We start from the raw sequence: 15327 nt of genomic DNA, 5'->3' as shown, positions 1-15327 counted from the left end.
TGATTCAGTTTCTTTATTTGTGATTGGTTTGTTGAGGTTGTCTATTTCTTCCCAAGTCAATTTTGGTTGTTCATGCCTTTCTAGGAAATTGTCCATTTCATCTAAATTGTCTATCTTATTAGCATAAAATTGTTCATAGTATCCTCTCATTACCTCCTTTATTTCTGTGGGGTCAGTAGTTATGTCTCCTCTTTCATTTCTGATTTTATTTGCATCCTCTCTCTTCTTTTTGTCAACCTCACTAAGGGTCGATCAATCTTGTTGATTTTCTCATAGAACCAACTTCTGGTTTTGTTGATGTTCTCAATTGTTTTCATGTTCTTAGTTTCATTTCTTTCTGCTCTAATCTTCATTATTTCTTTCCTTTTGCTTGCTTTAGGATTAGTTTGCTGTTCTTTCTGTAGTTCTTCCAAGTGAACTTGATTTTGCTCTTTCTTCTTTTTTTGATAAAGGAATTTTAGGGCAATAAATTTCCCTCTTAGCACTGCCTTTGCTGCATCCCATAAATTTTGATACATTGTGTTTTCATTTTCATTTGCCTCAAGGTATTTACTGATTTTTTTGTAATTTCTTCCTTGACTCACTGGTTGTTTAAGAGTGTATTGTTGAGCCCACAAAGAAAGTGTTTTCTATTACTTCAATCTTTTAAAATTTTTTGAGACTTGCTTTGTGACCCAGTATATGGTCTATTCTTGAGAATGATCCATGAGTACTTGAGAAAAAGGTGTATCCTGCTGTTGTGGGGTGTTATGCTCTATAAATGTCTGTTAAGGCTAAATTGTTTATTGTATTATTCAAATTCTTTGTTTCTTTATTGATCCTCTGTCTATATGTTCTGTCCATAAATGAGAGTAGGAAATTGAAGTCTCCAGCTATTATGGTAGATATGTCTATTTCTCTTTTCAGTGTTTTCCTCATGTATTTTGGAGCACTCTGGCTCAGTACATAAACATTCATGATTGTTATGTCTTCTTGTTGAATGGTTCCTTTTCTTAATACATAGCATCCTTCTTTGTCTCTTTTAATTGTTTTACATTTGAAGTCTAATTTGTTGGATATTAGTATAGCTACTCCTGCTCTTTTCTGATTGTTATTTGCACAAAATATCTTTTCCCAACCTTTCACTTTCAACCTATGTTTGTCCTTGGGTTTAAAATGCATTTCCTGTAGACAGCATATAGATGATGGGTCCTGTTTTTTAATCCACTCTGCCAGTCTGTGTCTTTTGATTGAGGAGTTTAGTCCATTAACATTTAAATTTTATTACTGTAAGGGCAGTACTTTTTTCTCCCATTTTGCCTTTTGGATTTTATATGTCATATCTAATTTTTCCTCTTTTTACCTTTACTGATAGTCTTCATTTCTATACTCTTCTCCACACCTCTCTCTGCTGTCTTTTCCTGTCTGTCTCTAGTGCTCCCTTTAATATTTCTTGCAAAGCCAGTCTCTTGTCACAAATTCTCTCAGTGATTTTTTTTGTCTGAAAATGTTTTAATTTCCCCCCCATTTTTGAAGGACAATTTTTGTGGATATAGAATTCTTGGTTGGCAATTTTTCTCTTTTAGAATCTTAAATATATCATACCACTGTCCTTTCACCTCCATGGTTTCTGCTGAAATATCTACCCATAGTCTTATTGGGCTTCCCTTGTATGTGATGGATTGATTTTCTCTTGCTGCTTTCAAAATTCTCTCTTTCTCTTTGACATCTGACATTCTGATTAGTAAGTGTCTTGGAGTACATCTATTAGGATCTATTCTGTTTGCGATACACTGCACTTCTTGGATCTGTAATTTTGTCTTTCATAAGAGTTGGGAAATTTTCACTGATAATTTCCTCTATTAGTTTTTCTCCTCCCTTTCTCTTCTCTTCTCCTTCTTGGATACTCACAGCATTTATATTTGTGCACTTCATGTTGTCATTCAATTCCTTGAGTCCCTGCTTGTATTTTTCCATTCTTTTCCCTGTATTTTCTTTCACTTTTTGGATTTCAGACGTCCCTTCCTCCTGTTCACTAATCCCATCTTCTGCCTCTTGAAATCTGACATTGTGGGTTTCCATTGTTTTTTCCATGTCTTCTACTGTGCCTTTCATTCCCTTAAGTTCTGTGATTTGTTTTTTCAGACTTTTGATTTCTTCTTTTTGTTTGTCCCTTGCCTTCTTTATATCCTCACTCAATTCATCGATTTGATTTTGGTGAGTTTTACCATGTCTGTTCAAACATCCTGAATTGTTTCAACTCTTGTATCTCATTTGAATTGTTGGCTAGTTCCTTTGACTGGGCCATATCTTCAGTTTTCCTGGTTTTCAGTTTTCTTCAGTTTTCAGTTACCTTCAGTTTTTCATTATTTTTTGCTGGCATCTAAGCGTTTAATTTCCTTAATTAGTTTATTCTGGAGATTGTTTTTACTCTTTTACCTAGGATTTTCTTGCTGGATGGCTTTGTTCTCTATATGTTCTTTGACATTCAGTTCAGCTTATTCTAGACCTCTAGCATAGATTTTGTTTAATTGATCAGAATTTTTCAGTTCTTGTTTTCTGGCTTCTTGCCCTGCCTATATGGTGCTCTCTATATTTTTTTCCTTAGTTGGGTCTACTTAGTTATTATGGACTCCAGTCAGATTTTCCCAGACCAGACTGGCCTCCTTTCAGGAGCAAAGAGTCACCTGCATCAGTTTTCCTTGAGGGTGAGACCCAGCTGGTTGACAGACTTTCCTATGAAGCCTCTAGACTCTGTGGTTTTCCTGTTGTGCTCAGTATGTGGCAATTGTCTGCCTGTGGGTCCCACTAGCAGAAAGCGATGCAGTACCTTTAACTTCAGCAGACTCTCCCTGCTGGGGGCATGGTTGAGACAGAGGAGAGGTTGTATGCTTGCTTTAATTGCTTCAGTTTTCCATTCCCTGGGTTCTGAATCCTTAAGGGAGGGATTCTACCTGAGCTGGGCCCCACCCCTCACCTGGGGAAGGCATGGCCTCCAGGGAATTACCCCTTTCACCAAACCAGCCTCTTTGTCTCTCAGACAGGCTTAATTCCACCCTTACCTGGGGCAGTTGGAGCCTGAGAAGCCTTGCAGTTGTAAAAAAAAAAACAATCTTTTTCAGAGCATTACCTCTGGCTTTGGGTTTGTTAATCAAGAGCTTAGGTTGTACCTTACTTTATGTATCTCCAGGTCCAATGTGCCCTCCTCTTTTTCTTAGGGTTCAGATCTTTTGAAGTATTTTGTGGTGTCCAATCCAAAAAAGGGTGTGTTTATTATTTTTTTTTCCATCAGCCCTGCCCCTGCTGTGCCAGGGCAAAAACTAGTATTTTGGCTTTTATTCAAGGTTTAGCTGAACTGAGGACTTATATTTAGTAGTCAGAATTTGTTAATTAATTCCACAATTGGAGCTTGGTTGAGCTCAGCCCCTTGCTGTTAGTAAAGTCTCTTTCCTTTCCCTTCTGGACACCAGCCTGTGGTGGAGGGGTGCCGGCCTCCGTGGCTTGGTTGGGATCCCAGCTGGTCCAATTTATCCAGACTGGTGTATGCTGTGTGGCTGGTCACTGATGTGGCCCCAGTAGTTTTTCTGTACTGTTCCTAGCTATCTACTACCTGCTCTGGAGGATGAACTAAATTTCATACCTCATTAAGCTGCTGTCTTGGACTCCCCCCACCCCATTGCTGTAATCCTTTAACTATTTTCTGGAGCTTTGAGAAAGTAGTTTCTCTCAGTTCTCACTGGTTGTTCAAGGTTTGGGGGGGCGAGGGATAGAGCCCTTTAGCTTCTCACTTTGCTATCTTGATCTGGGTGGGGCCCAAAGAAGTACTGTTTTTTGTTTTTTTGTTTTGTTTTGTTTTTAACTTTTTTTATTAATTAAAAAAATTAACAAACAAAACATTTAGAAATCATTCCATTCTACATATATAATCAGTAATTCTTAATATCATCACATAGTTTCATATTCATCATTTCTTAGAACATTTGCATCGATTTAGAAAAAGAAATAAAAAGACAACAGAAAAAGAAATAAAATGATAATAGAGAAAAAAAAACTATACGTACCATACCCCTTACCCCTCGCTTTCATTTACCACTATTTCAAACTGAATTTATTTTAACATTTGTTCCCCCTATTATTTATTTTTATTCCATATGTTCTAGTCTTCTGTTGATATAGTAGCTAAAAGGAGCATCAGACATAAGGTTTTCACATTCACAGAGTCTCATTGTGAAAGCTATATCATTGTTCAATCATCATCAAGAAACATGGCTACTGGAACACAGCACTACATTTTCAGGCAATTCCCTCCAGCCTCTCCACTACATCTTGAACAACAAGGTGATATCTACTTAATGCATAAGAATAACCTCCAGGATAACCTCTCGACTCTGTTTGGAATCTCTCAGCCATTGACACTTTGTCTCATTTTACTCTTCCCCCTTTTGGTCGAGAAGGTTCTCTCAGTCTCTTGATGTTAATTCTCAGCTCATTCTAGGGTTTTTCTCAGTCCTTTGATGCTGAGTTTCAGCTCATTCCAGGATCTTTGTCCCACGTTGCCAGGAAGGTCCACACCCCTGGGAGTCATGCCCCACGCAGAGAGGGGGAGGGTGGAGAGACTGCTCATCATGTTGGCTGGAGAGAGAGGCCATGTCTGAGCAACAAAAGAGGCTCTCTTGGGGGTGACTCTTAGGCCTAAATTTTAAGTAGACTTGACCTATTTTTTTTTTATTAATTAAAAAAAATTAACTAACACAACATTTAGAAATCATTCCATTCTACATATGCAATCAGTAATTCTTAATATCATCACATAGATGTATGATCATCATTTCTTAGTACATATGCATCGATTTAGAAAAAGAAATAGCAAGACAACAGAAAAAGAAATAAAATGATAATATAGAGAAAAAATAAAAATAAAAAATACAAAAATATATAAGGAAAAAAAACAACTATAGCTCAGATGCAGCTTCATTCAGTGTTTTAACATAATTACATTACAATTAGGTAGTATTGTGCTGTCCATTTTTTTTTTTTTTTTTTAGAAATCATACCATTCTACATATGCAATCAGTAATTCTTAACATCATCACATAGATGCATGATCATCGTTCCTTAGTACATTTGCATCGGTTTAGAAGAACTAGCAATATAACCGAAAAAGATATAGAATGTTAATATAGAGAAAAAAAATAAAAGTAATAATAGTAAGAACAAAACAAAACAAAACAAAAACCTATAGCTCGGATGCAGCTTCATTCAGTGTTTTAACATGATTACTTTACAATTAGGTATTATTGTGCTGTCCATTTTTGAGTTTTTGTATCTAGTCCTGTTGCACAGTCTGTATCGCTTCAGCTCCAATTACCCATTATCTTACCCTTATTCTAAGTCCTGTTGGTCTCTGTTACCAATGACATATTCCAAGTTTATTCTTGAATGTCGGTTCACATCAGTGGGACCATACAATATTTGTCCTTTAGTTTTTGGCTAGACTCACTCAGCATAATGTTCTCTAGGTCCATCCATGTTATTACATGCTTCATAAGTTTATCCTGTCTTAAAGCTGCATAATATTCCATCGTATGTATATACCACAGTTTGTTTAGCCACTGGTCTGTTGATGGACATTTTGGCTGTTTCCATCTCTTTGCAATTGTAAATAACACTGCTATAAACATTGGTGTGCAAATGTCCATTTGTGTCTTTGCCCTTAAGTCCTTTGAGTAGATACCTAGCAATGGTATTGCTGGGTCGTATGGCAATTCTATATTCAGTTTTTTGAGGAACCGCCAAACTGCCTTCCACAGTGGTTGCACCATTTGACATTCCCACCAACAGTGGATAAGTGTGCCTCTTTCTCCGCATCCTCTCCAGCACTTGTCATTTTCTGTTTTGTTGATAATGGCCATTCTGGTGGGTGTGAGATGAGATCTCATTGTGGTTTTGATTTGCATTTCTCTAATGGTCAGGGACATTGAGCATCTCTTCATGTGCTTTTTGGCCATTTGTATTTCCTCTTCTGAGAGGTGTCTGTTCAAGTCTTTTTCCCGTTTTGTAATTGGGTTGGCTGTCTTTTTGTTGTTGAGTTGGACAATCTCTTTATAAATTCTGAATACTAGACCTTTATCTGATATGTTGTTTCCAAATATTGTCTCCCATTGTGTAGGCTGTCTTTCTACTTTCTTGATGAAGTTCTTTGATGCACAAAAATGTTTAATTTTGAGGAGCTCCCATTTATTTATTTCTCTTTTCAGTGCTCTTGCTTTAGGTTTAAGGTCCATAAAACCGCCTCCAATTGTAAGTTTCATAGGATATCTCCCTACATTTTCCTCTAACTGTTTTATGGTCTTAGACCTAATGTTTAGATCTTTGATCCATTTTGAGTTAACTTTTGTATAGGGTGTGAGATAGGGGTCTTCTTTCATTCTTTTGCATATGGATATCCAGTTCTCTAGGCACCATTTATTGAAGAGACTGTTCTGTCCCAGGTGAGTTGGCTTGACTGCCTTATCAAAGATCAAATGTCCATAGATGAGAGGGTCTATATCTGAGCACTCTGTTCGATTCCATTGGTCGATATATCTATCTTTATGCCAATACCATGCTGTTTTGACCACTGTGGTTTCATAATATGCCTTAAAGTCTGGCAGCGTGAGACCTCCAGCTTCGTTTTTTTCCCTCAAGATACTTTTAGCAATTCGGGGCACCCTGCCCTTCCAGATAAATTTGCTTATTGGTTTTTCTATTTCTGAAAAATAAGTTGTTGGGATTTTGATTGGTATTGCATTGAATCTGTAAATCAATTTAGGTAGGATTGACATCTTAATTATATTTCGTCTTCCAATCCATGAACACGGTATGCCCTTCCATCTATTTAGGTCTTCTGTGATTTCTTTTAACAGTTTTTTGTAGTTTTCTTTATATAGGTTTTTTGTCTCTTTAGTTAAATTTATTCCTAGGTATTTTATTCTTTTAGTTGCAATTGTAAATGGGATTCGTTTCTTGATTTCCCCCTCAGCTTGTTCATTACTAGTGTATAGAAATGCTACAGATTTTTGAATGTTGATCTTGTAACCTGCTACTTTGCTGTACTCATTTATTAGCTCTAATAGTTTTGTTGTGGATTTTTCCAGGTTTTCGACGTATAGTATCATATTGTCTGTAAACAGTGATAGTTTCACTTCTTCCTTTCCAATTTTGATGCCTTGTATGTCTTTTTCTTGTCTAATTGCTCTGGCTAGAACCTCCAACACGATGTTGAATAATAGTGGTGATAATGGACATCCTTGTCTTGTTCCTGATCTTAGGGGGAAAGTTTTCAATTTATAAAATTTGAGTTTTTTTCTGATATAAATCTCTTAATATTGAAAAGCTGGTTATATTTCAAACTTGAAGCTTCCTGACCTTAGAAGGTAGTGCTGGATTGAACTGAGACATTTTAGGCATATTGTAAAGTAATCATTTGTGTATTGTGAGTATAAAGTATATAAATGCCTGGTGATGTTCCAAACCCAAGCATAAATTTCTTCCTCCTTCTTTTATTTATTTTTTTGCATGGGCAGGCACCAGGAATCAAACCTGGGTCTATGGCATGGCAGGCAAGAATGCTGCCTTCCTTCTTCTTTTATCTTATAGTATCTCTGTCTTTTCTCCTCTTCATGGATACTGTTATTGGAAGGTAGTAAGCATATTCAAAAAGATTTGTGAATTTTTTATCAAATTATTATTTCTAATTATGTACAGTTTAGATAAATAAAGACTATAGGTGGGATAATTGGTATCTTTATTTCCCATACTAAGATGATTATATTTTCTGATTAAAAGTGAATTTTGTTTGTATGAAAAACCCGTAATAAATATAGAAAGTTACAAGTTTATAAAGGTGAATTCTGTCTGCCATAATCAATGCTGACCAAAAATTTAATGTCTGTTTATCAAGTATTAAAAAAAGAGAACACTTTTGTGTTTAACAGGGTATTCATATAAAATTAAAGTTTTGTTTTCTCCCTGTTAAAATAATGTGAATTATTAATTTGCTCTTAATGTAAAGTTTAAAAAAATTTTTTTTCTTAATCATCTGAGTACTCTGTGTGGAAAAGAAATTTTATGTAAGAATGATATTCTTCTTAATGTTTATGTTAGTCTTATCATCTTTGATTTCAGAAGACAAGTCTTCTCACTGTTAAGGGAAAAACAAACAATACAAAGAATTTGTTATTGCACCTTATAAAAATAAGGTGCTAAAATAGTTTAATATATTGCATGGGAGGTATTTGGGAAGTATTACAGTAGTTAAAAGGGATTTTCTGTACTGTTAGCTAAATATCTTCGAGTAAAATGTTATTCACATATTTAGAAATCATATAAAAATTCCTAGAGCTTTGACAATTTTCTCACTGTCCATGTTATATCCTGATACTGATCTGCATGATGTTCAAACAGTGGTATAATGTTGGTCTTGGTTTCAGTTATTCTTAGAAAAAGGCTATAGATCACAGAAATAGCCAAATCTATTTGTCAGCTACACTGCTTTGCTCTAATGCATCTCTTAAAATATATGTGGTCAGCTATACATCAGAGCTTCATCTGCAGCAAGGAGACACTTTAAAAAAGAGGCAGGACAAATGTATAAATTACGTTTTATCTATTAATTAACATAACTCTAGTAAATGTGTAAAGGTGATATAGAACAAAACCTCTGCTATAGTTATTATAAAACAACTGTCTGATGTTTTTATTACTGAAACCTCCATTTAAAAATGCTTATAAGAAAACTAAGGCTTAAATTATTAGCTTTAACTGTTACTTTTAAACTCTGAAATTCTTTGCTTTTTTATAACCTAGTAGCTCCCTGGAACTTTAAGTATCTGTGTAACACCGGAGACTCAGATTTAGTACTCCAGCTCTGAAAGTCAGCATTACTCCATATAGCAAGTATTAAAAAAAAAAAAAAGGAAAAGAAAAAGATCAAATTAAAGATGTGACTGCAACTTATCTGGTTATAACTAAGGTAAATCAATATACAAGGTAAAAATAATATTGTCTGTTATTTTAAAACTTTAACTTTTTTGTGAGACAAAAAAAAAGTCTAGTTTGTCCAAACTTTAAATTTTTTTGTAGCACACTGTCTAATTTAACCTGTCTGGTCAGTTTATTTAAACAATTTCATTCAGCTTTATTTGATAAGAAACCTAGAATAAGGAATAAAATCTTAAGATTCTATACAAGTTAATGGTATACCCTGATACATTTCAGAGTATTTGTGACGGAAAATGAAAAAGTATTTGCAAAGTCCCTTGAGGGACTGGGGAAAATAGAACTATTCAACTTTCTCAGATGGGGAATTCTTGACATTTCCTTAAGCACAGGGGCTCTCATGTTAATAAGCCAAAACCTCAATCTTTAGGCTTGCCCTTATGAAACTTATTTCTGTAATAGCAAATTGAACCTACTTATAATTAATGCCTAAGAGTCATCTCCAGAGAACCTCTGCTGTTACTCAAGTGTAGACCTCTCTCTAAGCCAAACTCTGGCCTCCCCCTGCTACTGAAACATGATTTCCAGGGGTGTAAACCTGGCCCTGGCATTGTGGATTAGTTGACAAAAAGGGGGAAAAGAGAGTTTTAGTGCTTTAGAGATTTCAAATCGAGTTGAAAGTCATTCTGGAGATTACTTTTATGCAAGTTTCAGCCATATATTTCAAACTGCCACAATATGGCAACCCCCTGCAAACAGTATTCTTGGAAACCCTAAAAGATATCCTGGGCTCTCTAAAAAGTGTATTGAGTTTGTTTTTCAGAGTCTTAAAACCTCTGGACTGTTCCAATGCCAGATAAGCTCTGAAACCCAGAACTACCAGACTCTCCAAGGACAACAACCAGTTTCATCAGCATCATCCCTTTGCCCTATACCCCTTTTCATCCTTGAGGCAATTAAAAGAGTCATTGCCCAGAAATCCTTTAAGTTTGAGAGATAATTATCAAAGACGAGGGTGGAATTATAAATGAGAAATTAGGATTTATGGGATGATTTTGATTACTGATTCATTATATAGGTTTTCCTTTTTGCTTTCTGGTATATTGTAATAGAGAGAGGAGAAATACCTGATATCTCTAAATTGTAATCCAGCTGCCTTAATCTCTGATAATGATTGCATAAAAACCTCGTGACTAACCTTCATTTGTACCTTATTCATCCAGTTTTTCAACTTTGGAGTCTTGTAATCACTAAATCAGCCCCTAACGTATTAATGAAAGACCACGAGTCAGCCAAGAACTAACCCACCCTAAGTCCAAAGTTATCTTGGTAACTGAGACTGGATCTAACCAAAATGGGCCTGTCTGACATGGGCAGTAGCTTAGACTTTAGCCTACAATTCACCTATACCTCATTAGAATACTAAAACTCAGGTCCATCATCATATTGAGGCTGCCATTTTCTTACATATATTTTGTGATGAAGCATATAATCAATCTCTACATGCTCAATAATTAGATCACCTCTAATTACATCATATGGGGCACTGTGTTCATTATCCTAAAAGCTGCCCATCCTTTAATTCTATAAAATTATCAGACCTACTGCAGTGTAGGTAGATAGATTTTTGGGCATTACCTAGTAATAAACTTTTCCTCTCTTTGAAACCTGGGTGTCTCAGGAATTGATCATTTGAGTGCATTGGGCAAAAGAATCCACTACCTCTGTTGGGTAACAATGTTTCCTACCTTGAAAAGGTCTCCTGATATAGTGTTGCCTGTTTCAGTTTAGTCCAGGTCCCCTACCATTTATTGAATACCGTGTCCTGGAGTGTAGGCTTTGGAGACAGATCTAAGTTTGAATCCTGCCATTTTATAGCTGTGTACAAGTTATTAACCTCCCTGAACCTTAGTTTTCTGATCTGTAAAACAAGAATAATACCTACTTCACACAGTACTATGGCTGCAAGGCATAAAAAAGATAATGTGCATGAAACAGTTAATATAATGACTGATATACTAGAAATGCTACTGTTGTTAATTTTGTTACTTCCTCAGTGCTTTCTGGGTGATTGGTTCTCCACTGAGTATAAAGAGGAACAAGATGCTTTTTCCCACCCAGATAAGAAGCCACCTGGAGCACCAGATTTAAGAATAGAGTGAAGAAGGACTGGCTCTCAGACCTGAGTTTGAAGCTGAGACAGGCATGAAAGAAAGTACTGGAGGCAGGGTGCATATGTGTGTGATACCTCAACCCAGGCCAGCTGTCAGTCCTGAGAGGCTGGGGGAGCTCCTAATTCTTTTAATACAAATTTTTAAAATAAGGTTTGGTCCTCAGTATAGGGGGAGGGAGGTGTTGAGGACAAGTCACACAGTGTTCTCAAGAGTTTACAGTCTACAGAGTCTACAGAGGACCCGGGTTCGATTCCCGGTGCCTGCCCATGTTAAAAAAAAAAAAAAAGAGTTTACAGTCTAGAAAGGAGACTGAAATATAAGCAAACAACTATAATATATTGCACTAAGTGTGTGTACAAAGTGCAAAGGAAGCACACAGGAGCATGTGATGAACTACGGGGAGAAGGGCTGAGGGTGGGGTAGGGAAGTAGAAGGAACCAAGAAGATTTTAGAGAGAAGGTTGGGCCAGGAAGATTTGGGAGGACATGGAGGAATTAGTGGGGGAGTAGGATGGTTTGGACATAACCTGGAAGAATGAACAGAATGGTATAATAGGGTGTTTTCAAAGCACTGTCATGATAAAGGTTTTATCTGGGTTGCCAGGGATGCATGGGCAAGACAGGAAGGGCATCTTGGCATGCTCCTCCAATGGCAGATGGTTCTTGAACAGCCCTAGCCCATATTATAGAGAGTGGGTGACCATCAGTAATGTCAAACCAAAAATGGTCTCTGTACCTGTGCTGGTTTGAAAGGATCATGTACCCTAGAAAAGCCATGTTTGAATCCTGATCCAATCTTGTGGGTAACCATTTTTTTTAATCCCTATTCAGCACTATAGGTTGGAAACTTGATTAGATTATCTCCACAGAGATATGACCCACCCAACTGTGAGTATTAACTTTGGATTAGAGGGAGATGTGATTCCATCCATTCCAGGTGGGTCTTGATTAGTTTACTGGAATCCTTTAAAAGAGGAAGCATCTTGGAGAGAGTCCCTTTTTAGAGCCAGGAGAGTCATTAGAGCCCACACAGCCAGAGAACTTTGGAGATGAAGAAGGAAACTGTCCCTGGGGGAGCTTCATGAAGCAAGAATCCTGGAGAGAAAACTAGCAGATGTCACCATGTTCACAATGTGTTTTCCAGTTGAGAGAGAAACCCTGAACTTCATTGGCCTTTCTTGAGTGCCTTAACTTGGTCATTTTTATAGACCTGCTTTAATTGGGATATTTTCACAGCCATAGAACTGTAAATTTGCAACTTAATAAAAATCAATGTATAGATCAAAGATGTTAAGATCCTGGCTATGAACCAGAATATTCAGCATATATTTTATTAGTTAAGAGGGATGTTAATTCAAAACGCATGCTTTGGCATACCATTTAAAGAATGAAAACCCTTTTACTTGGAGCTTATGGGAGGCATGGTGGATAAGACTTTGGGAAAGAGGATGAAAAGAATGTAGAACACTTTTGGTGAAAATGCAAGTCTGTTAACACGCAGGCAATGTGGAGTCTCTCTTAAATCATGTGGATGGAGAGAAAGGACATTAACATTTATTGAGCACCTGCTCTGTACTGGGTATCATGCTAGATGCTTTGCACATATCATCTGTTTTAATCTTCCTAACAATCCCTTGATCTCTTTTTTACAGATCAAGGCTCAGAGAGTTTGAGTCTTCAATGCTACTAAGTTCGTAAGCAGTACACTAGGTTCAAACCCAGATCTATTCATCCTCAAAACCCAGGAGGCTGTTTCTTTCATTCTATGGTTACTACCTCCAAAGCATTCTATGGTTACTACCTCAAAAGCACTCTGCATAGGGATCAGACTGGATCTCTTCCAGAGTTGGACAAAGTCCAACACCAAGATTCTAGGTCACAGATTAGAGCACATGGAAGAATAGGCATTTCCTTCACTTTTTTTGACCCAGAAGATCTACTGCATCTTCATGTGTCTGAAGGGTATTCTTCCTTTACCACTATTTATTCATCCTGAGAAGGGAATCTCTTTTTTTTGGGGGGGGGGGGGAATAAAGTAAATGGGGCAATGGTTCAAATTGTTACTAAACTGGGCAATAAATTTTCTTATTTTTGCTGGTGGGATTTAATGAAAGGATTTTGGGGAGCTGTTTCGTGAGGAAATGAAGAATGAGTGGGTTTTTACACTGCTGTTATGAGCTTTATGATGTGAGTTGATTGTTTCATGTAGCCTCATAAAACAAGTTGGAGATGGCAAATGGCGATTACATCACCCCCCTCTGTCCTCCCGACAGAGATGAAGGCTTCTTTAGTGCCTGGGATATTTCCTGAAGCTTCATTAAGTCCAGCCCAGTTTTCAAACTCTAATATGTTCCTGTATTAGGTGTGGAGCAAAAAGAGGAAGAAGGGGGGAAACCCATTAGCACAAATTATTACACTGCCATTCCTGGATAAGATGAATGACTAATGTGCAAAACACCAAAACTTACAAAAACAGGCTTGTTTAGCTTGGGCAGTAAATAAATAAGCTGGTTACAGATTTCTTGGATGACTGGTAAAAGTTTTGTCGTCACAGTAACTCCCCCATCCAGTTTGCTCTGCTTACACAAGTGTCAGACCTGTGTCCCAACCCCAAGCTACCTAAGGAGGAGGAGTTGGGCCTTATCCACTTCTAATTTATAGCTAACTCTGAGTGAGGGGGAGGGACAGGCAGTGTTGTTTCCTCTCCAGACTGCTGCCTGGGTTATATCCACAAATGCCTCGGAAGCAGCAGGCTGGCTGCATCATTCTCTTCACATTCCTGGGTCTGTCTGGACTGGTTGATGCAGTTACCAGAACATACCACATTGGGATTGTGGAAGAATACTGGAACTATGTACCCCAAGGAAAGGACGTTATTACTGGGAAAAACTTCGCAGAAGACAAGTGAGTGAATTTGGGGTCCCCACAGACTCCCAGGTTTGGCTTTCTTTTGACTCTGTATGGGGAAAATTGAATTTCTTGGGTTCTTATGATGGGTGTGATTCTACTAGACCAGCAAGAGGGGGTATTTTTGCTGAAGAGTTTTAGCATGGGTGGGTCTATAACTTGGGAGAGATATTCTTAGTTCCATCTGTTCATTGAGTCTAGAGACCTTGTCTTTGGAGAGCCATATATGCAGCCAGGTGTTTTGAATAATGGGGTATTCCATAAAAGGACACTTTCTACTGGGTGCCACTAATAACTTCCACACTGAACTCAGTTTAAAAAAAATAATAATGGTAACATTCATGGTGAAAATCTGAGAATTTGCAAGAATTCTTCACTGGTTAAAACACAAGATTTTTTTAGTTTTTATTTTTGAAAACAAACCTCATAATTCGAGATAAGTGTGCTATAGGTACATATGTTTAGTTGTTGTTTTAAAATGTTTAAAGAGGGTCAATTACAATAGATTTGGCTGGTATTTTGAGAGTTTCTTTGAGCCCACTTAGAAATGGCTCTTTGACTGGTAAGAGGTTTGTTCAGCCAAGTCTCATTTACTCAAAGGACAGTATCCAATTCCTATCATTGGGCAAAATGGTGCTGAAGTGTTCTATGTCCTTGATTTTATTTTTTGCCAGAGAGAGTCCTTGCTCAGTACCTCTAGGGTCCAGTGACTTAAATATCTTATTTTCTCCCTGGAACTGTCTCTGAAGAAAGTCATCTCCTGGCTCCAGAAGCTATCTTGGTTATTTTCAACTTTATGGTTCTTAACATTTTTTGAGATGCTCTGGTAACCACTGTTGGATGTTTGTATGCTTCCTCTTTTTCTCTGATAGGCAGAACTCATTGGTTTAACTCCCAAATTCATTTCCTAAAGATGAAGTTAGTTGTTAACATTCAGGAACAGCACAGGGTCTGCCAACAAGACTTTAAGAGCCAGATGCCCCTGCCCTAGGGGGAAAGAACAAAGATGCAGTTCGTTTGGATACATGGCTTCCTGGATTTCTAGCAACTCCAGCAAAATAAAGGTGGCATAGTCATGTTTTGCCTACTAAAGAGGGATGATGCTCATGCCAGGCAGCCCACCAAGGACTTCTCCTTAAGCTTTGTACCAGGAACTTTAGTGTCTTTAAAGCCTGCTCCCAAAGAAAGTTCTTGACTCTTTTCAATCCTGTGTCAGCTGACCTTGGTGATGGTATTCTTTACCATGACCAATGCATATGGATTGAAGGGCTATCCTGACTGCCAATAGA

The 15327-nt window shown here is 37.3% G+C and overlaps 1 protein-coding gene across 1 annotated transcript in view; it reads left to right on the top strand.

Annotated features, from left to right (window-relative positions):
- The first annotated feature begins 13814 nt into the window (after window positions 1-13814).
- Window positions 13815-15327, top strand: part of HEPHL1 (hephaestin like 1) — a 94161-nt gene continuing 92648 nt past the window's right edge. Inside the window, exon 1 of the mRNA XM_077113239.1 lies at window positions 13815-14035. Within this exon, the coding sequence (XP_076969354.1) occupies window positions 13866-14035 (170 nt within the window). The 5' untranslated portion in view covers window positions 13815-13865. The remainder of the gene's footprint in view (window positions 14036-15327) is intronic.

Source organism: Tamandua tetradactyla, chromosome 8 (assembly GCF_023851605.1).
Source record: "Tamandua tetradactyla isolate mTamTet1 chromosome 8, mTamTet1.pri, whole genome shotgun sequence".
Taxonomy (NCBI): Eukaryota; Metazoa; Chordata; class Mammalia; order Pilosa; family Myrmecophagidae; genus Tamandua; species Tamandua tetradactyla.
Note: the sequence above shows the minus strand (reverse complement) of the source record. Positions and strands in the feature narration are given on the sequence as shown.